This window comes from Falco naumanni, chromosome 1 (assembly GCF_017639655.2).
Source record: "Falco naumanni isolate bFalNau1 chromosome 1, bFalNau1.pat, whole genome shotgun sequence".
In the NCBI taxonomy this organism is placed as follows: Eukaryota; Metazoa; Chordata; class Aves; order Falconiformes; family Falconidae; genus Falco; species Falco naumanni.
This window is the reverse complement of record NC_054054.1, coordinates 119,966,388-119,986,712: the sequence shown is the minus strand read 5'-3', so window position 1 is coordinate 119,986,712 and position 20,325 is coordinate 119,966,388. Positions and strand designations below refer to the sequence as shown.

The 20,325-nt window shown below is 57.5% G+C and overlaps 4 protein-coding genes across 5 annotated transcripts; all 4 read right to left on the bottom strand.

Moving 5' to 3' along the window:
- Window positions 1-252: 252 nt before the first annotated feature.
- LOC121082418 (CMRF35-like molecule 6) lies at window positions 253-8,072 on the bottom strand. Of its 2 annotated transcripts, XM_040581769.1 has the most exons (7): window positions 7,800-8,072; window positions 7,375-7,713; window positions 6,475-6,631; window positions 5,541-5,647; window positions 4,930-4,982; window positions 4,208-4,345; window positions 253-3,945 (listed from the first exon to the last, which is right to left on the bottom strand). In XM_040581769.1, exons 1-7 carry the CDS (start codon window positions 7,837-7,839, stop codon window positions 3,844-3,846), a joined length of 936 nt encoding a protein of 311 aa, XP_040437703.1. In that variant the 5' UTR covers window positions 7,840-8,072; the 3' UTR covers window positions 253-3,843. The 2 variants fall into 2 exon arrangements, with proteins under 2 accessions (XP_040437703.1, XP_040437702.1); XM_040581768.1 differs by lacking the exons at window positions 6,475-6,631; window positions 7,375-7,713; window positions 7,800-8,072 and having other exon boundaries at window positions 5,541-6,474.
- A 70-nt stretch (window positions 8,073-8,142) lies between these two features.
- Window positions 8,143-9,420, bottom strand: LOC121086765. The gene is made up of 3 exons (XM_040591002.1): window positions 9,357-9,420; window positions 8,889-8,975; window positions 8,143-8,780 (listed from the first exon to the last, which is right to left on the bottom strand). Exons 1-3 carry the CDS (start codon window positions 9,418-9,420, stop codon window positions 8,158-8,160), a joined length of 774 nt encoding a protein of 257 aa, XP_040446936.1. The 3' UTR covers window positions 8,143-8,157.
- A 1,810-nt stretch (window positions 9,421-11,230) lies between these two features.
- Window positions 11,231-13,240, bottom strand: LOC121097622 (CMRF35-like molecule 7). The gene is made up of 4 exons (XM_040577819.1): window positions 13,069-13,240; window positions 12,335-12,670; window positions 11,795-11,882; window positions 11,231-11,603 (listed from the first exon to the last, which is right to left on the bottom strand). The coding sequence occupies exons 1-4, from the start codon at window positions 13,100-13,102 to the stop codon at window positions 11,237-11,239; spliced, it is 825 nt and encodes a 274-aa protein (XP_040433753.1). The 5' UTR covers window positions 13,103-13,240; the 3' UTR covers window positions 11,231-11,236.
- A 1,333-nt stretch (window positions 13,241-14,573) lies between these two features.
- LOC121086715 (CMRF35-like molecule 2) lies at window positions 14,574-18,382 on the bottom strand. Its single transcript, XM_040590867.1, has 5 exons — window positions 18,367-18,382; window positions 16,824-16,877; window positions 16,224-16,553; window positions 14,831-14,889; window positions 14,574-14,699 (listed from the first exon to the last, which is right to left on the bottom strand). Exons 1-5 carry the CDS (start codon window positions 18,380-18,382, stop codon window positions 14,574-14,576), a joined length of 585 nt encoding a protein of 194 aa, XP_040446801.1.
- Window positions 18,383-20,325: the final 1,943 nt, after the last annotated feature.

The window sequence follows — 20,325 nt, the reverse complement described above, 5'->3', positions numbered from 1 at the left end:
TCCCCGGGGAGGGGGAGCAGGGTGCCGCAAGCACACGTGCTGCTTGATGGAGAAGAGGGAAATGCTCCAAAGATGGATGCACTCCCCACATCCTGCACTCCTCCCCAGGCAGGCAGGAGCAGGATGCTCGTTGCACCCCTTGGTCATGGTGGAGGGGGGGTAAAGCATGTAACCTCACTCAGCAGCCCCCCAGATAATCCTCCTCCCCTGCATTAGACCTGCCATCCACATCACATTCAAGTTCCTACCAGATCATGACCAAACCCATTTATTGCAGGAGTTATTTAAACTCAGCTATTGCACAGCTTCCTTGGAAACCTCCCAGGCAGCAACAGGCACACCTTAGTCCCAACACGGGCTCTTTTATCTGCGTAGCATCTGCTCTTTTCGCCCCTGGCTTCAACCTTGGGGCTTAACCCAGCCCAGAGCCAAACAACAACAAAAAAAAACTGCCCAAGGAGCAGAAGACACACACCTGCCTCCTGCTTATGGAGCCAAGGCTTCCGCAGCAGCCCAGCACATGAAGATTTGCAGCTCTGGGGCTTCGCCTTGTTTTCTCTCCTGCTCCCGGGGGCATAAAAGCGGGCCTGGCAGCACCCCTGCTCTCCTTGGTGAGGGCTCTGTGCTTGGCTGCTCGCAGGGTCTCCCCTTCCTTAAAATATTGCAGTGGCAGGAGTAGAAGAAAAACTCCTCCCCTGCTTGGATTGTCCTGTCTGCTCCTCTTTTCTGGTGTGTTAACTGGGGGTTGCAGGCTACGGTAATTCATTAACAAGCCAGACAGCGGGTCCTCTCCTAGCTCTGTGCTGCTGGGGTTTGTCGTTCTCGTCAGCTTCCCACGGGCTCCCCGTTTGCCCAGGAAACCAGGAATCCCTCTGCTCTCCAGCAAGGCTCCATCCATCGCTGCTTCTGATTCTGCCTTCCCTCCCTGGCCAGCAGGAGGTCTGCTGCCATGTACCCCTGAGTATTAGCAGATTTTGTTACAGAGTATGTATTTATGCCAGCAAAAATTATTCTAGAAGTCATCCTGAATGAATTATAAAATCCAGGTGCAATGGAGGGAAGGCAGAGAAGGAGCAGGGCTACGTGGGACAAGGTAGGGAGTGGGGAGCACCCTTGCCTGGCCATACCCAACCTCCTCACCCAGGAGGTTTGCTGCTGGGTGCACACAATGGCACTAGAAACTGAGCCTGGTTTGAAAAATGAATTTCAAAAGTACCCTGCCCTGCCGAAGACCCTCTTGCATCTCTCCTGCGGTCCCTCCTCGCTCAGACTCTGCCTTGCAGGTACCCAGCAGCAGCAGCCCAGGGCTGAGATCTGTCTGGAGGATGTAGGTGGTGAGGAAGCAGCTCTTGGTTCTTCCAGAAAAATCACTATTCCATTTCAGGAAGGGGTGAGTTAGGGGAAGGCTTGCGCACCAGAATAGGCCATCTCCACTTCTGGCTGACTCCCACAGCCAGAGCTTGGAAATTACAATTTTGGGGCAGACCTGGTTGCACAGTGTAAATCAGCATCGCTGCCCCTGAAACCAGCCTGGCTGCACGGAGCTACAGCACCCAAAGTCCCGTGGCAATGGAAAACTCTTCTCTCTGGGCAAACCCACGTGCACGGGCCTGTGTGTGTGGAAGAACTCAGGTTTTCTGCTCCCAGCCCTGTTTCCATCGGGAGTCAGCCCTTCCAACACTGAAAGCATGGAGTTTTTACCTGCTAGGTGTTATTTCTCACTTCCAGGCACCTGCCTTGAAAGGCCACTGATGCTGGAGAAAAGGCAAATTTCTGGTGTTTTTAAAGTTACCTGAAAAAGCTTGAAAGTCTTCAACTATTACAACTTTGATGCTCAAAATGGCTCTTGCAGAAGGTGCTGCTGAACACCCCACCTTTGCACGCCCCAAGGATCCTGCACCCTCCACCCCCCCGCGCAGCCCCATCATGCAGCCAGCAGCTATTTCTGCCTCAGCGCTGCGGCGAGGGCTTTAATTTAAGCAAGCCATTTAGTTCTTTTTTTAAAGCATGAAAACTACCTCCAGATATGGCATAATGGGACCCAGTTACCTAAAAAAAAAAATCCAACTGATTCCTCCTCCCAACTCCTTCAGAGAAGGGGTGTTATTATCTCCAGTAATAAATGGGGGAGCAGGAGGAGCAATATGTGATTTTCCTTTTTTTCCCCAGTTCCACTTGAAATTTGTGTCAGAAGTTTGTCCGCATGGGTAGGGAGGGGTTTGTTTTCCCTTTTTTCCCAGCAATGGCTGGAATCTGGCTGGATGCTAGTTTTCATTACAAATTTCAGCAATGCCTGTCTGTGCCGTCGCTGCTTGTTCCCTGTGTGCTCCCTCCTCTGAAGCCCAGCCTCGTGCAGGGTGAGAAGGAGGGATCCCACCCCCTGGCCAAACACAGGAGGAATTCTGCTTATATAGGAATATAAGCTTATATAGAAGTAACCTATAGGAGTAACCACAAGTCTTGTACCACAGACATTTACTTCCAGCTGTCTTTGGTTTTGACAGAGCAGGGATACTCCACGTGGCTTTTCAAATGAAATAATTACAAAAACACTGAAACAAAGCTTTGCAGCAGTTAACCAAGTGAACGAATTCTCTCCAAATGAACCCCTGAAATATGCCTGGCTCAGCCTCACAAATAGATGCTTAACCTGGTAACCTGTTTTTTGGGGGAGTGGGTTGTCATGATGGATGAATTGCCTGGCCCGGGGCAGGAGCAGAGGGAATACAGAGGAGAGCACTGGCACGCAGAGGCAGGACCGTGCCCGCAGCACAGTGGAGTCCTTGCCCTTAAAGATCTGGGTTCCCATGCTGCTGGCATCCAGCTGGGCACCAGCAAGGGGCTGGACCTGCTTTCGGGGTGATACTCTGCAATCAACCCTTTAGCGAGGTGGAGAACTGATGTACAAACACAGCCAAACACTGCACTAGATGCTATCGGATTCTCAGTTGCTGTCACTGATAAAGGAGCGATAATTTACTCAGAGGAATGTACTTTTGTGTGCCACAAAATAAATAATCAGCAAAGCAGAGAAGAGCAGGGTCATGGTTACAGCCCATCCACGTGCCCCCAGCCTGGGGTTCCTTAGGGGTGGTGGGGGAGGCAGAGCAGGAGCAACCCCCCCTGGGGACTATGAGACCAGGGGGGTCGAGGGAGACCCAGCTGCACCACAGGAGGGATGGGAGCACCTCTGCCATCTCCCTTGCATCGAGATCCCAGTGCACTGCACCCTCCACCCAAGCCCCCTGGTATTTGAGTACAATGAATGCACTTGGATATAATGAATGCACTCGGGTACGACATTTCCTGCTGTCCTGCTCCCCAGGAGCTGTCAGCTCTGCCTGGCATTGGCATGAAAAAACATCAGTCTGAGGTGACCACTGGGTTTGGGAGCTTTAGCCCACGTGAATAACGCAGCCAAAAGGGCAAGCAGGGTGGGTGCTGGTGCAGGGACCCAGGCAGCCCACCCACAACCTGCAGTCCACTCTCACCTCCCACCGCCAGGCTCCTCCACACCCTGCCTGGCTGATCTCTGCGCTACCCCAGTGCAATGGATAGTTTTCTACTCCCAGCACCATTGCTGTACAGGTGAGGTCTCCAACTGCAGAGGAATGATTTCATCTTCAACTTGCTCTGCACCTCCTGCTCAACCTCATCCTCTTTGAGGTTGCTCCAAGGAAATGTCTAAGCCTATGAGAGCAGCAGCTCAACTGTCAAGCCAGCCTGAGCAGAAAGCCAACCCGATGTCCCCTGTGTGTGTGTCCCTGGGGCTGTGGCAGCGGGAGCAGAGGGTGGGGCCGGGGGCTGGCTCACACCTCCCGCACTGTGCTGGAGGGCTCTTCTCTAGGGCTGTGGAGCCAACGGCACATTGGCATATATCTCCTGCTGCTCCATCGGGGACTTGTGCACACTGGCATATGTAGCCTCTTTTTCCTCTTCCAGATACTAGGAAAGGAGGGAGATAAACAAAAGACATCCTTCTGCTGGACCCTCTCTCAGCTGCTTTAAGCACCCAGGAACAGCTGTGGGGACTGCAGAAGGCACCCACATTCATTATCCAGGGTCATTTGCACCCCAGCTTGGCATGTCCCTTTGCAGCCCCCTCCCTACCCACTCAACCCATCCTGCTGCCCAAACTGTCACCCACCCACCGCCCCCAGCTTTCCACCCACCACCTCAAGCTTGGCACTGCTTTGCATCCTCCTACCTTATTGCTCTGCTTGACCTCCATGTATTCCGTCGCGGTGTTCACCAAGCAGCGGAAAGCTTCGACATTGCTGTACAACTGGCTTTCCGCTATGCCTGTGCAGTGGTTAATGACCGCGTAGTTCAAGGCATCTGCTCCCTGGCACGTGAAGGAGAGGGACAAACTCTTAAGCTGCTGCTGCTCCCCTGCCCGCAGCCCACAGCCCATCCTGCTGCCTTTCCTGATGAGAGCTGATGGCTGCAGGAGCGCTGGGGGGAAAAGTTAACCTGCAGCAAGGGCTGGCTCAACATTCCCCAGGGGAAATCCCATTAGTAACACCAGCCCTTCCTCGAAAGCTGCCAGAAAACTTTAGAAAATAGTTCCCAAGCAGTGACAGCAGATCAGCTGCCCTGCAGCCTCCTCAGGTGTGCTTTGCTGCAGGTTCCTAAGGCTGTTTCACCCAGACAAACAGCTCCCATGCTTGGAGGCGCTGGGCGAGAAACCTCTCAGCTCAATCCTAAATCCCCTTCCCAGGAATACTCTGCAATAGTCACATAAAATCCCTGGTTATGTCTTTCTGCTGGCGAGCAGAGCCCAAAGGATGCCTCCCAGCCTAAAGGGCCATCAACCTGGCTGAAAGCAAACGGCTCTAGCTGCTCGTTTGCTCAGTTAGGGTGTAATATCTCCCCTTCCCAGGCGAGCTCGGAGCATGTCACCCCAAGACTTTGTGTAGTTTGCCTTACTGTATGCGAAGCACTGCGAGTCCTGTCCATCTCTACAGCTGCTCCGGAGGGGGCTGGGTGAAGCAGGGACATGGTTAGACACAAGTGAAACCGGACAAAATGTATTAAAAAACCATGGTGATGCTGCAAATCGCACCATAAAGTGGGCAGGGAACCTGTTGTTCCATCAACCATCTAAACTGGAGCAGTTCTTCAAATAAAACCAGACTGCACCTGCCAGCTGGTGATGTCCCCTCCGGCCCTCCCTGGTCCTTCAAACACTGGCCTTAAACTTTGCACCAAGCCTAGTGCAAGCCTGGCCTATGCAGCTGAGCATGTCTGGAGAAGCTGATGGTACCCACACAAATTCAAGCAGGTGCTGTGCTGGGCAGCACCCATCCTGAGAGCTGCTGTTCCCCACTTCCCTTAGGGATGAAACCTGTGGGATGGTCCCACCTCCCCTGGGGGAAGGAAACCTCTCTGGTGGAGGTCTCAGTGATGGACCCAGGAACTGGAGGGGTCAGGGAGGGAATAGGGGAGAAAAAAAGACATACAGAGAAAAACCCAAATATATCAGAAGACAGGCTCTGGTGCAGAAACAGTGTGTGTGTGGCAGTGACAGCTTTGCTTACCCTTCTTCCTCTTCCTGGCCAGTATTACCAAAATGCCAACAGCAACTGCAAGCAAAAGAAGAGCCGCTACGACGCCTGGAATGAGGATGTGCCCAACCACATCCAAGCTGCAAGAAAAAAAGAGGTTTTTTCTCCCACTTCTCCCTGGAAGCAGACTTGGGAGGGAGCAGCACGGAGCAGGCACGCAGGAAGCAGCTGTGGGTGACAGGGTTTGCCCTGGGAGGAAGGAAGCAGGCGTGGTGGTGGTCATGTGCAAGTTGGGCACGGAGCAAAGCAAATTGAAAACTGCAGAATAAAATGGGCACTCAGGTCTAAGAGCTGCTGCACCTTCACTATTTGAAGGATGAGTTCTGCACCTAATTTTGCTTTGGGTTAGTTCCACAATTTGTTGACTTTGTTGTAATGGGCAACCAGGCAAAGTGTGCCAGCTTCTCTTGAGCATGCTGATGGGAAGCCTCAGCTTTTGCTTGCCTCCTGCATCACCTCCAAGGGAAAGGAGAAGGGAGGAAGCTCTGCTGCTCTGGTCTCGTGCTTTATCAGCCATCTGCTGTGTGACTATAAAGCAGAACAGGACCCAGCTCAGCGCTTGGTTTCCCACCAGCAAATGGTGTCTCTGAGTTTTGGGGAAGGAAATAGCGTGAATTCTGCAGCTGGAAACCACCAGTTCTTGCATGGGGGGAACCTGCGCCTTGCTTAATCTGCAAGACTGACGCGGAACAAGCAGGGCTTTGGCAGAGCCAAGCAACCAGGGGCACAGGGATTATTTTCCATGTGAAATAGCTGGCTGAGGGGATGAAACACTGGTGTCTAAAGGCAAAAGCAGGAGGTCTGAATCCTTAAAGGAGGTGTGAAGAGTCCAGAGGGCTGCAGGGGTCCAGCTGCAAAGAGACCTCATGGAGGGAGGTGGGTGCTGCAGGCAGGAGCTGGTACTCACTGTGGAGGGCTGGAGCCTTTGTTGTGTGAGAGATCGGATCCCGGTTGCACAGCTTTCTCCCGGGGAGCTGTCTGTGTGGGGACTGATACAGAGCTAGTGGGATCGGGGCACTTGGTGGTGGGGGTGTAGGGTGATGCTGGGGAGGAGGAAGGAGGAGCTGTAACAGGAGGAGGAGAGGCTCAGTCAGTCTCGATGGGGAAAAATGCTGTGGGTCTTGCAGTGAGTCAAAGGTGACCCACTTACAGTCACACCAGGAGAATCTGGGTCCCCTCTGCCACATCCAGAGCATGCTCCTTGAGGTGGGACGGCTATAAACCCTTGCCCCTGCCCAGAAGGCTTTTTGCAGTCCTGATCCCCTCCAAAACACCCACACAGCAGAGCTCACTCTGCAGTTACGGGGGTCTAGGCACCCCATGCCCAGCCCAGTACTAACACAACAGCCTTGTATGAGTGTCCCACCATGGGGGCTGGTCTCTGGCAAGGGGACAGAGAGGAACATTCCCTAAGTGCAAGCCCTGGTGCCTACAGCAGGAAATGGGGGGGAGCATGGTGGGGTGAGAAACTCCCCGGTATTATAAAACATAAAATTATAAGATAAGGCAAGGAGAGCACAAACAGGGCCGGCAGGATTTGATGAGAGGGTACAAGAGCAGGGTAGCACAGCCCGGCAATGAGGGTGGCTGACCCTGGGGTGCCAAAAAGGGGCTGTGGTGAGACATGGGCATGGGGAACGGGTGAAAGCAGCATCTGACATGGTGGCAGCCTGGTGACACACCCTGGAGCTGCCCCACATGGCGTGGGCACCCACATCCTCCAGGCTGCCCCTCACCGCAGCCCGCGCTCCCAGCACTTGGAGGGGGACACACCAACGCTGGACCTGAGGGACCCGTAAGTACTGACCTGGGGAGACGAGCACCTTCACACTGTCCTTATCATCAGGCCACAATATGCTGTTTCGCACCCCACAGAAGTACCAGCCCTCATCACTCTTAACCAGACCCTCCATGGTCACCGTGAAACTCTGCAGGTTACGATTATCATGGATGGAGAATCGGTCCTGCCGCACGTAGGGCTGCGCTTCCGAGGTGATGACAATGTCATGATCACAGGTCAGAACTGTTCCCGGTTTGCACCAGTATTTCGGCAACATCTCCTGGCTAGACTTGTACTTGCAGGTGACCGAGAGGGACTGCCCCAGGAATCCTTGCACGGCGCGGGGCCCCTTCACCGCCCAGCAGCCTGCGGAGACACGGGGAGGCGCGGGAGCGCTGTCGCCGCGCCCGTCGGGGCTGCCGCGGGGCTCGGGGGCTCCGGGCCGGCCTTACCTGGCAGCAGCGCCCAGGTGAGCAGAGGCAGGAGCTCCATGGCTGCTCCGGGACGGCGAGGCTCGGTGTCCAGCCGTGCCCGGTTCCTCGCTGCGGGGCTCCGGGGCCACGCTAGCGGCACCGCCCACCCCCACCCCGCGTCGGAGCGGAGCGCCGGGACCCGCGGGGCTGCCTGACGGCGGGGGTCACCCGGGAAGGGGCAGAGGTGTGGGGTGACACGGAGAAGCTTTATTGTGGCCGGCGGCGGCGACGGGAGAGGCGCGGTGGGCCCCGGCGCTGCCCCTGCCGACCCCGTCGGGGCCGGGCCGGGCCGGGGCGGAGCGGCGCCGGCTGCAGCCGGGGGGTCCCCAGCGGGTGCTCAGCCGAGGCACGGCTCCGCGCACGGCCCCCAGCCCTGCAACTGCAGCCTGGCCAGCGCCGGCGAGTAGCCCAGGGGGATGGAGCTGCCCCTCGGGTGGCCCGGGGTCTTCGGACGGAGGGTGGGAGCTGGCCTGAGGCTGAGGGGCTGCCAATGCGACAGGGGGACAGAACAGTGTGTGCCCGCCCGGCACTGGCTTGCCCCTTTCCCTTGCCATCCCCCACGGCCAGGTGCCATCTCCTCCTGGCCCCCAGCATGATGGTCACTGTTGCTGGGGGGGCGGGGAAGACACGTGCAGGACACGATCACCTTCCCCGCGTTGCTCTTTCCCCGTGCGGCTTTGGCCATTGACCCCCCACAGCAGTAGATGCCCATAGCTGGCCCCTCCACGATCACTGTCAAGGCCCGGTGTGCGCAATTGTCCCAGATGGAGAATCGGTCCGGCCACACCACAGGCTGCAGCTCTGAGGTGGTGACAATGTCAGCAGCACAGATATAAATTTTTCCCAGTTTGCACCAGAATTTATGCTTTGTCTCCTGGCCAGGCTGGTATATGCAGGTCACTGAGAAGGACTTTGCAAGGAATTCCTGCATGATGCTGGTCCCCATCACCACTCGGCAGCCTGCAGAGGCACACGGAGCCGCAGGAGTGCTGCCACCCCATCGACACCTCCTGCCCCATCGGGCTGGTCCCATGTGGGCCAGAGCCCCAGGCATCCCCTCAGCCCTACCTGCCAGCAGCATCCAGCCGAGCAGCAGCATGAGCAGCGTGGACAGGCTGGCTTGGGCCGTGTCTGGGGCTTTGCTTCCTCCACTGCCTGGGGTACCCAACCCGTTGCCGGAGGTTTAGCAAGAACATGGGGTTTCTTATTTTTTCCGGCCTCAACTGACTTCCAGCCTCCTCTATCACTGAGAGCACTGCCATGAACTGATCGCTGAGCCCTCCTGCTCCACTGCTGCCCCTGCCCCAGGGGCTTTCCTTTCTGCCCCCAGCACAGCCCCACCCCCCCCCACCCCCGGGGGGCAGTCCTGCCTCTCCCTGCCTCATTGCCACACTTCCCAGGGGCTCTGGCCAGGCAGGGCACCCAGCGGGGGTCTGCCTCTCAAGGGGTGGCTCAGCACTGCACAGGGGCCCTCTGAGCCCCAAACGTGCCCTCCAGGCTGGGGGCAATGCTCGCGTGTGGGCACCCTGTCCCCACCATGGGAAAGGCAGACGAGGAACCCCAGCATCCTGTCCCTGTGCAGCTGGACATGAGCCCCCATTCCCGCTGCCCTGGCCAGCACATCCCTCCTGGCTGTCCCCAGCACAGCCCCTCTGCAGGGCACAGTCCCCATGCACAGTGCCCCTGTCAGGTCTCTCCAGGCCTCCCCTGTGTCCCCATCCCTTGTCCCCTGGAAGAACCAGCCCCTCCCAGTGTCCTTCCTTCTGCCCATCAGTGACTTGCTGAGCCTGTGCTGGGCTGGGCAAACCCTTCAGAAGAAGCTCCCGGGGGTGAGAGGGGGTTTGGGGATGGGCAGGACAAATGCAGCCCATGCACAGGGACCAGACCCGTGCTGGGTGTCACAGAGTCTTTCTCCTACAGCCCCAGGCTGGTCCCGGCTCGGACCAAAGCCTCTCATGCAGACTGGCTGCTGATACCATCACAGCTCCATTCCTAGCAAAGGCTGGGAGGCAGCTTTATGGCCAATGGTTGGTTCTAATTTGGTGGTGCTGAGGGTGTTCCTTGGTGGAGACACAACTGAGCTGTCCCTGTCCCTGACTTGTGCCTGGCCCTGATCCTTGGCCCTGACAGTGGCTGCCTATGGGTGAAGGGTCCCTGCCCAGAGCATCACCAGGGCCAGGCTCTGGGGTGCTGGGTGTCCCTATGCAGTTGCTCCTGCATCCCCTCCCCTGCAGGGGACAACCTGGGAGCCCTGCAGTTCCCCATGGCTCTGACTTGGAGCTGCTCCCTACATGTGGTGGCTTTGGGGCAGGGCTGTCCCTGCCTGACAGTGCCAGGAGCTGTCATCCCTGGATGGGGCACTTGGGATGGGAGGTCTCACCTACTCCATCAGTGCCTCCTTCCCGGAGCTTCCCTGCTCCTGTCTGCTCACTCAGGAGGTGGCACCGGCCAGGCCTAGGAAGATGAGACCCTTCAGACCCACCAGGAGCAGACAGTGAACATGGAGTTGGGACCTCAGTGGATGGAAGCACAGCCTTGGCCCCCATGCCCCTGGTGGGCTCCCAGCCCCTGGCTGGCAGGAGCAGGCAGTGGAGCCACAGGCAGAGCGAGGTGTGGGGGCCCTGGCCGTGCTCCCCAGCTCTCTCCCTCCCAGGCAGCCAAGCTGCTGCATCTGCAGTGGAGGTTTTGCCACGTGGGGCCAGAGTGGGCTGCAAATTGCTGGTTTGTGCCGGCTCCTGGCACCTCGGCCATTTTAGTTCCTTAAACAAAGCTGAAGAGCAACAGCTCTCCTCCAAAGCTGCCTGGGGCGATGCCATTGAAGCTGGTTGTGCCATGAGATGTGGGACTTGGCATAGCCCTGAGGAGGATGGAGGCAGCCACGCTGCTCTCCCTGACGTGGCTGTTGATGCCAGCCACCCTGTGGGACACAAGCACACGTAAGGAGCAGGGTTTCTGCAGGGTCTCAGCAGTGTGCTAGTGCCTGCTTTTTGGAGATGGCAGAACCTGGGAAATAATAGGAGCAAGGAGAAAAGAAGCCTGTGGTGCAGCTGGGTGTGATGTGAGCTTTGCTCTCAGGCTGAGGGTGGCATGTTGCCGTGGTGGGGGAGACAGCTGGGGGAGGACACTGTTCCCCCACGCTTGCTCAGCTGGAGATGGGCATTTGGTTGCATCAGGCAGGGCTGGCAGGGTGAGGGCTCCTGTCCCCACACCAGGTCTCAGCTGGGACATGGTAGAGCTGGCACCCACATGGCCCCCCTGTGGTGCTGCAACATGTCCCCACACATCAGCAGGGCAGCCACCAGTGCCCTGGGCAGAGCTGGCAGCTGAAGGAGGGAGCAGGCAGGCAGACAAACAGACAGGCACCCGCAGGATACTCAGTCTTTATTGCAAAATTATCTTCAGTCGGCAGCTCCAGCTCAGCAGATGCAGCCTCTCTGTGCCCCAGACCCTCCTGTCTCCAGCACAGGGGATGCCAGGAGGGGCTGAGACTTCGCAGGGGGAGAAGCACCCAGAGCCAAGCAGCTGCTGGCATGGGGCAGCTGTGGTGGGTGGCATAGCCCCAGTAGGGTCGGGGGCAAGGGAGCAGAAGGGCATCCCTGGGGTCCTGAGGTGGTTGGAGAGGGAGGGCAGGCCGGTGTCCTGGCCGCCTCAAAGAGCTGCAGGTCTTCCTGGTCGTGGGTCCTGTGCCGGCTTCTCACCCAGGCGGCCCCACATGCCAGCACCAGCGCCACCGATACCTTCACGCTGAGGAAGAGCAGCAGGTAGGTAACACTGAGCTGGGACCTGGGTAGCAGAAAGGAGATGATGCCAGAGCCTAAGTAAGGTCTGGGCAACAAGGATGGGGACTGGGGCACTTGCATGTCTGCCAGCTGCCCGCTTGACCCTGGGATGCTCCTGGGGGCTGCTGCAACCAGGGAGACCCAGGGCTGGGGGGTGCTGCTGGTGGCTTGCCCAGACCCTGAGCCCTGACTTACGCCACTGCAGGTTCCCCAGAGCCTGTGGGGTACAGGGAGTTGGTGGCCAACAGGCTCATGTCACTGTCCTTGGTTGTGGCTGAACCAGCTGTGAAGAAAACAGAGTCAGAGCAAAGTGGAGTCCCCTCTGGCACCCTGTCCTGCCCCCTGCACAGGGAGTCTCTGCCCTGAGACTTTGTCCATGGAGGTGCAGGAGGGGGAGAGGGGGGTCCCTAGGCAATGTGGTGGGTGCTGAGGAGGAGGAGGAAGAAAAAAAGGGGGTTTACTGGGAGGAACTGGAAACCCTAAAGGATGGGCTTGTGGAAGCTGAGACACTGAACGGGAGGCTCTGCTCTGCACGAAGCTCTGTGCACTCTTCTCCATCCCTTGTCCAAATTTGTAACAGGACAGCCTCCAGCAGGTCCTGGTGCCTGCAAGGAGCTTGTTCCCTCTTTGAGAACCCCTGTGTTCCCCTGGCTGGGGAGGTCTTGTCCCCAGTGTTGTGACCCAAATGACAGGCTCCATAGCACGCCCCTGCCTTGCTCCCAGCCCTGGCTTTACCTGTGGAGACTGTCACCTCGGTGGTGTGCCACTGGTTGAACCACCATCTCCTCCTCACCCCGCACGAGTACCAGCCTGCGTCCCCCAGAGTGACACTTCCCAGTGTCACCGTGAATGAGTGTGCCATGTGGTTGTCCCTGATGGACACCCTGCCCTGTGTCACCATCACCTCTGAGCCATTGGTTTGGGCGATGTAGGTGAAGCAAAACCAGAGGAAGCTCGGGCTGCACCAGTACTTGGAGTAGAGCTCATAGCCTGGCTCATAGCTGCAGGACACTGTCAGTGAGCCACCCTGGTCAGCCAGCACTTTCATGGGGCCCGTCACTGCCCAGCCACCTGTGGGGGACAGGGAGAGATGCTGCAAGCATGTACCAGCATTTCCCTGGGGAATGGGGAGGGGTCTGAGCCCTGGATTCCCTGGAGCACCCTGTCCCAAGGGAGGCTGTGCACCAGGGAGCAGTGCTGAGATATCCCCAGTCATCAAAACAGAGCCCCCGTCAAGCGTATGTGTCATTAAATGAGCCAAAAGCCTTACTACCAGCGTTCATATGACAGCAACACAAGCATATCTCAGAGATCACCCCTGTAGCCATCCACTGGCCACAAGAAAAGGACAGTATCAGCTGGGCTCTTGCTGCGACCATGGTGGCTCCCTGGGCTGGTTCAGTCCCAGCCTCTCTGCAGCTCTGCCCAGAGTCTGTGGGGTGGGAAGTGCCTGTGCTCCTGGGTCTCACCTGGGAAAAGGGTCCAAACCAAGAAAATCCTCATTTTCCAGCTTCTTCCTCCTGATGTAGATTTTCCCCTGTGGTTATTCAAGAAGCACCCTGTGGGATGGAGCCAGTTTCACAGCACCCAGGCGTCCCAGGAGTTTCCCAAGCCTCCTTCTCCAGCCGCTTCCTTGGGCAGTGTTTACCCGCAAGCCCTAGATGTCTTGTCTAAAAACGGTTGCTTCCTTCCCTTCTGCCAGGGACCATGACTCACCCTGGGGGTGTCTCATGAGAGAAACTCTGCTTTTGCTCTGAGGCACCCACTGGTTCCCAGCCAAATGCCAAAATGCAGCAGGTTCCTCCATCGTGATGCTGATCCTGGAGTAGGGCACAGCCCCCTCCCTGTGCACACAGCCTGAAGGGCTTCGGGAAGATTTGCAGCGGAGTGGGGGTCCAGGGACCAGGCTAGAGAGAATGCATGTCAGCCCCTGTGGGTGGACTGGTTGAGATTGCTGGAACACCCTCCTAGTTGTGATGGACTGGGATGATGGACCGGGATGATGGACTGGATAATGGACAGCCATCCTCACTGCACTGCTGGTCCCTGGCTCCCGAGCTGGCTGTCAGTGAAAGCTGGGCTGTTTTTGTTTGTTTTCTCAAGCAGAAGTGTCTTATTTCCCCCCCCCCAAACCCGCCTTTTTTGGCACAGCTGTGGCTTTTGAGTGACAACACTCTTTTTCTCCAAAAATTAAACGTTTTCCACTGAAAGTTTTAGAAACCCAAACACATAAGCAAAGCCACTTCCCTGGCAGCTGCCTTGCCATCGGCTTTCTTCCTCCGTGCCCCTTGGAAAGAGCAGAAAGCACAAACCCTGGACCTGCAGGAGGCTAAGGCAGCTCCTTCCTCCTTGCCCTCCTCTCCTTGTCCCCACCATGGCAAGAAGAAGCTCTGGGTTTTCCTTCTGGTCTTCATTCCCAGCAAACAGCCTGACCGGCTATGAGCCAAGTTGCCGCAAACAGCAACAAGATCTAAACCCGAGAAGTGTCTGGAGATCACAAACCTGCTTTCTGCTGAGAAGCCTCCCTGGCAAGGCTGGGCAGCCAGGGCTCCAGCCGCCTCCCCAGCTGCTCTCATCCCCCTTGCTTTGAGTGTCGGTTCCCATCGCCCCCTCCCAACATAGCCCAAGCAGTACCAGGGTATCCCGGGGACCCCCACAGGGGACAGCAGCAGCACAGTGGTTCTGTGGGTGCACCAGATTGCCCCCTCTCCCCTCCAGACCAAGTTCCTGCAGAGGATTTTTTTTTATTGGCTTTATGTGAACCCAAAGCAATCTGTTTGCTGCTGAGCTGGGCAAACAACCTGCTCCTCAGCCTGTGCAGGAATCAGGGAGGGGTTGGTTGGTAATGGAACAGCAGCAGCCACTTCCTGCTCCTTCGCCTCCGCTGCCACAGCGATGACATCCCCAGGGGTGATCACAAGGACATCCCTAGGGGTGACCCAGCAGGGACCGTCTGCCCATGAAGGATGCTTTGCTAGGAGTAAACCTCTTCTGGAGAATGTTGGCTGGGCATCTCCGTCACCTCCTGCTGACACAGGGTGTTTGTGAGGATGCTGGTGTTCTCCAGCTTGAGGTTTGGTTCTGTGTCACTGTGGCCACCCTGGCCAGGGGACAGCGTGTCCCCACAGCCCTGGGGCACAGCTGGGCAGTGTGGGGGCTGCCCAGGGTGAGCAACCACACTGAATGGGCCCTGCCTGTGCTGCCCACGCTGCCCGCACCAGGGGCTCTCACCTCTGCCAAGTTCAGCAAGTTGTCGTAGACGGGGCTGTCATCCAGCTCTGTGGCAATGCCTGGTTTGGGGGGGGCAGCACAGACTTGGGTGGCAGAAAGAACAGACTCAAGGGCAGGTTTTCTGTGTTGCTGGGAGTGGGGAGCTCCCTGCAGCCCCGTGCCCAGGGTGGGTTTGTCCCCCATGTCCTGAGATGGGCACCGGGGTGTGCCTGGGACAAGGCACACAAGGGCACCATTACCTTCCCTCCTCCTGCATCTCCTGCACAGGATGCAGAGGAGCCTGGTGGAGCCAGCAAGAGCCAGGAGGGAGAGCAGGACCACCATAAGGGAGAGCAGGACCATGTTCAGGACTGGCCCCCTGGGGCTGGAGGTGAGGGGAGAGGCATTGGACTGGTTCTCCCCCTCCCAAGACTGGTATTTTGTTTCTGCAGTGCCCTCCCACAGTCCCTCCACAGCCAGCCGTGGGGAGGGAGGTAAAGCAGGACAGAAGCCTGGAACCCCACTTTTAGTCTGCTGTTGCATCACCCCAAGTGCCCAGACTGATGGATGAAGACCCTTTGTGTCCCTGTGTGAGCCCCCTTGCACAAGGGCACCCACTGCTGCCCACAGCAGTGAAAACCCCTACCCTTCCCCATGCCCACCCTGTTCCCTAGGGCCCCAGGCTCACCCCATGGTGGTGGCATTTGTTGCGGGGGTATGCTCCATCATGGTGCTGGAGATCCAGGGGCTGAGGGTGGCCAGAGGAGCTGCTGGGGTAGCTGCTACTGCTGCAAAAACAAAGGCCCTAGTGGGAACTGAGGGTTGGAGGTGGCCATGGGTCACCCACATCTCCTCCAGCAGCAGGTGAATACTTGCCCGTGTCCCCTCCAGCCCATGCCTTTGCCCTGTCCACACCCTTGTAGGATGCACCCTGCCTGCCTGCCTCCTCCCTGCATCTCCAGGCCATGTGTCCCATGGACAGACATCACCTGCCATGAACCAGAGGTTTCCCTGAGGCCAATGGGGTTTCATCCACCCTTTTTCCTTGTCTAGAAACTCAGTGTTGTATCATTTGGCCATCAGAGGTGGGTTTGGCAGGTACTCCCTGGCTCCAGCGTTGGAGCCTAGCACCAGTGCTTGCTGCCACGTGTAGCCGGTGGCTCTGCCATCCTGCTTGCATGGTGATGGGTGCCAGGAGCCCCAAAACCAGGCTAGGGCTGTACCCTGCATTGTGCTCTGCCTGCATCTGCCAGCATGCCCTGAAGAAAGCAACTTGTCACCCCCTCAAGGTCCCAGGGGATCTATCCTGCATCGCTGCCTCCTCCCAGGTCACTGCTGGCCCATGAGCCAGTGGTGTCTCCAAAAGAGGGTCCTGGCCAGCAAAACCTGCAGTGAACCAAACAACAGGGCTTACCTGGGAGCACCTTCACTGTCACTGGCTCCATCAGGTCGCTGCCTGTCCTCTCCACCCCGCACCAGTAACTCCCAGCATCTGTCTCAGAGAGGTTTTGCACGGTGAGCAGGACCACGCAGAAGATGTGGCTGTCCTGGATGGAGACCCGGCCATGCTGCTGGGGCACATCCCTGCCCGCCGTCTCCACCACCTTGCGGCAGGAGTGCCGACTGGCCCCCTCGCACCAGTACTTGTTGTAGTCCTCATAGCCCCGGGCGTACCAGCAGCGGAGGGAGAGCTTCTCCCCAGCGTGGCCACTGATTTCCCTGGGGACAACCAGAGCCTGGCAAACTGCAAAGAAACCCACCGTGACACCAGAGAGAAACAGGGCTGCAGTCAGCCTTCCCCCAGGCCCCTCCTTCTTGGCTCCCTTTGGAAAGAAGCACTTTGGGAGGACCCCATCTGCTAGCTTTTAGCTGTAGACATGCCGTGCCGATGGGAGGCTTTGGCTCTGTTAGTGCCTGACATGGAGCCTGTGCCCTGGGGGGGGCTCAGCAGCCCCAGCCCCTTGGTGCCGGTGGGAGCCAGAGCATCACCAGTGCGGTCAGAGCCTGTCCTCACCTGGCAGAAGGAGCCAGCTCCAGCCCAGCAATATCCCCATCATCCCACTTTGCTCTGGAGATCAGCATCAGCCTCCTGTGCAGGGTGGTGAGCTGGGGGATGCTGAGCTGATGTGTGGTCTCAATGTCTTTTGCTGCTCTTTCCTCAGGCAGGAGGCGGTGGCGAAGCACGCTGCTCTGCAGCTGGGTTATTTTTATCTGGCCGGGCTTCGCCTTGGGGTTGGGGGGTTTCTGCTGTGGGTGAAAAGCTGCTGAGATGCTTTTTGCAGAGTGGCACATCTGAAGCACACTGGGGAGGGTGGGCAGCTGCAGAAACAGGACATAGGACTCCATGCACCTCATTTGACAGGGCAGTGTAGGAGAAGAGGGGTCTTCACCCCAAACGGCTGCTGCAGGGAGATGCTGGAGCACATGAGCTGAGTGGAGTTTCCAAGGCCAAAACAGGGCAAAACCAGCCTGGAAGTTGTAATCTGTGCTTGACCTTTGCAGAGCCCACCTCACATTCCTGGGGGTGTTGGAGGCTGTGTGTTGTGGTGCTCCCTCTTGGCCAGGCTAAAGAGTGATGCCAGGATGGGCTTAGACTCCCCGGTGCCCGGAGGGTGTCACCTCAGCCCCTGGCCTGCTTTTCAGCTGAGAGGGACATGCCAGACCCTGCCAGATCTCGGGGATGCAGGTGCCTGGCCCCAACCCTGGGCTCTGCTGGGGTCTGCGGCACTGAGCTGGTTTGGGGGGAGGCAGGAGACACAAGGCGTATGGAGACTGAGGAACGGGAGTGATCCGGACATTGCCTGGAGCTGCTGTGTGGTGTGAGGGCTGTGGCTGGGCAACTGGGGTTGGCTCTGCCAGTGGTGCTTGCTGGGACAGAGCGACTGGGATGATGTGGGGCTTCCTCCTCCTCTGGCTTTCTTATCCCAGGTATGACTGTGCTGGGGCTCAGGGGAAAAGTGGGAGCACGGATGCATCACTAGAGCTGGTCCAGGCAGTGGCTCTGCCTGTGTTCCCGCTCTCCATTTGGCACAGGAGCTTCTTGCCCATGATGAAGCCTGGGTTGCCCTTGGGAGCCAGTGGCACCTAGAGGAGCTCCCCTAGCCTGTGGTGGGACAGGGATAGAGCTGAGCTTGAGCTTCAGCTTGGCCACCCACTGCCCAGGCTGCTGCTGCAGGGCTGTCCCCAAGCCCTTCATGCAGCATCTCTCCACTTGTTTTTCTTTCCATCCTTGTGGGCTTTCTTCCTCTTTCTAAAACCGCATTACACAGCAGGGTGATTATATTTGGGTAGATGACGAGACCTACCCAAACAGGGGCTTTTAGTTCTGCAGTTCCACTGCCTGGGATCTGCAGCTGAAGCCTTGACATCTGCACAGGACACTTGGCTGGGGGAAATGGGACCCCCAGGACCCTCCCTCCACCACACCCTGCCCTTCAGCCCCTTTGCTCTGTGCAAAGACCTGGAGGGGAGAGAACAAGATGTCAGGTAAAAATAAAGAAGCAGAAGCATGAGGGTTGTATGGGAACAGGGGTGACCACACTGGCCACAACACCCACCTCCTTCCGGGGGCATCTTTGAGTCACTGGGGACAGAGAGGGGACAGAGATGACTTCTTCAAGCAGACGCCGATCTCCCCTGCCTCCTCATGTGTTCCTCATTGCTGAGTACAAGGGCTGAGGAGGATGAGAAGGGGCTGCCAGGGCGCAGCATCCCCCGGTCCCCCACAGCCTGGAACGGGGATGCTGGGCTTTTAACCCTTGATCAGGGGATATTTTAAACATATCCCAAATCTTTGGATCTTATCTCATTTAATTACCTCATGGTAGGGTGGGGATAAGCAGCACTGCTGGCCTGCTGGCATGTGTGTTGGGCTGCACACTGGGGTCCCTGGTCTCATGTGGTATGGAGGGGACAGGGATTGCTTCTGCAGGATACAGGGAATGCCAGTGGGAGAGGCAGAGAGAGCTCAGGCAGCAGTTGGGAAACACAGCCTGGATGTGGGAGAGCTGCAGGGGATGCCTGTTCCTGGACATGGGGCTTTCTGGCAGTAAGGGATGAGCACAGAGCCGCTCAGTGTGTGTTCATGTAGATTGGTGGCAGTTCTGGAGCTCTGGAAACTGAAACTTCATCTCTCTTTTGAAAGTCCTGAAATGGAGGAGAAATGCAAAGATTTAGGGCATTTTGCAGGTCCACCTGCGCCAGAGCACAAAAAGCCCATATCTACATAATGCCTCTTCCTACAGGGTTTGTGAGCTGCTGCCTGGGACAAGCTGTTAAAGGGAAGGAAAAGGCTGGTGAGGGGAAAGGAGTGTGACCCCAAAGCTGGGCAGCTCCTCCTTACTGCACCCCAAAGCAAGGTGCAGCTCCTTGCTGCAGTGCTGGGAGCAAGGAGCACCCATTGGGTAAATTGCTTTGCTCCCCAGGAACTGCCCCATCCCCCTTTACCTGCCTCTTGGCTGGGCTGTTCTCGTAGTCAGGCTGTGTGCGTGAGAAGCAGTAGCTGGAAGAGCTGGGGTTTATTTTCCACCTGCCCTGGAGCCTGTGCTGCCCGCAGCAAGCCCTGGTGTGTCCAGGAGCACTGATGCCAGGGTGGGAGAGCTGCTCCCTAGCAAGGTGTCAGGCACCGGCTCTCCTGGTGATGGTGTACTGCTGGTGGCATGGGAGCTGCAGCACGCAGCAGGGCTGAGCTGTGGGATACAGCAGAGGACTGAGCTTTTCAAAACACAAAACAAGTGTCAGGCAGGACACCCTGCCCGTCAGGCAGGAGACAGACGCTAAGTTACCCTGCAAGGGGTTTTTGCATGCGAACTGGGGAGACGTGGGAGATGTAGCTCTGCCACTGCTGGGCAAGGCGCAGTGAGCCCTTCCCAGGCCTCCCTGGGGGCAGGAGAAGGATTGGGAGAAGTAGCTCAGAGGTAGAGTTTCCAGCCGGAACATGCACAGAGAAGGTGCCTACGAAAGCACTTGCTGGCTAGGGATTTTGAAGGCAGCTTGCCTACTCAAAAGCAGCCAGAAGCACACCTTCAAAAAGTCACTTTGGTAGAGACACTGGGGGAATTTTCCAAGCCACATCTCTGCTATCACCATCAGATGAGAGCTATTGTTTCCCTTTGCTTTTCTGTTTCGGGTTTAGTTCCTGGGCAGGATGAGCAGCTTCCCAGCCCAGCACAGAGGATGTGACCCCCTGGCACAGACCAGGGCCAGTTCCTGCCCATCACCACAGTTCTCAGGACCATGTTACCCTTCAGAGAGCTCCTGACTCTGTTGCACTGGCTGAAAGCAGGTCTCCTTCCTGCCCCTGCGGACATTTACAGCTGCCCAGCACTGACACCACAACTCCCACGTGGGGTTTTGCTCTGATATTTCACCTTTCAGCTGCTGGGCAAAGGGCCCCTGTTTGCAGCAAGGATGCTGGCCAGGGGGTGTTGTAAAGGGTTTTGCAAAGGGGATGGCTCTGGCTCAGCACCTCGGCTTCAAACCAACTCAGCAGCCTGTGAACATGCTCCTGGAGGGGA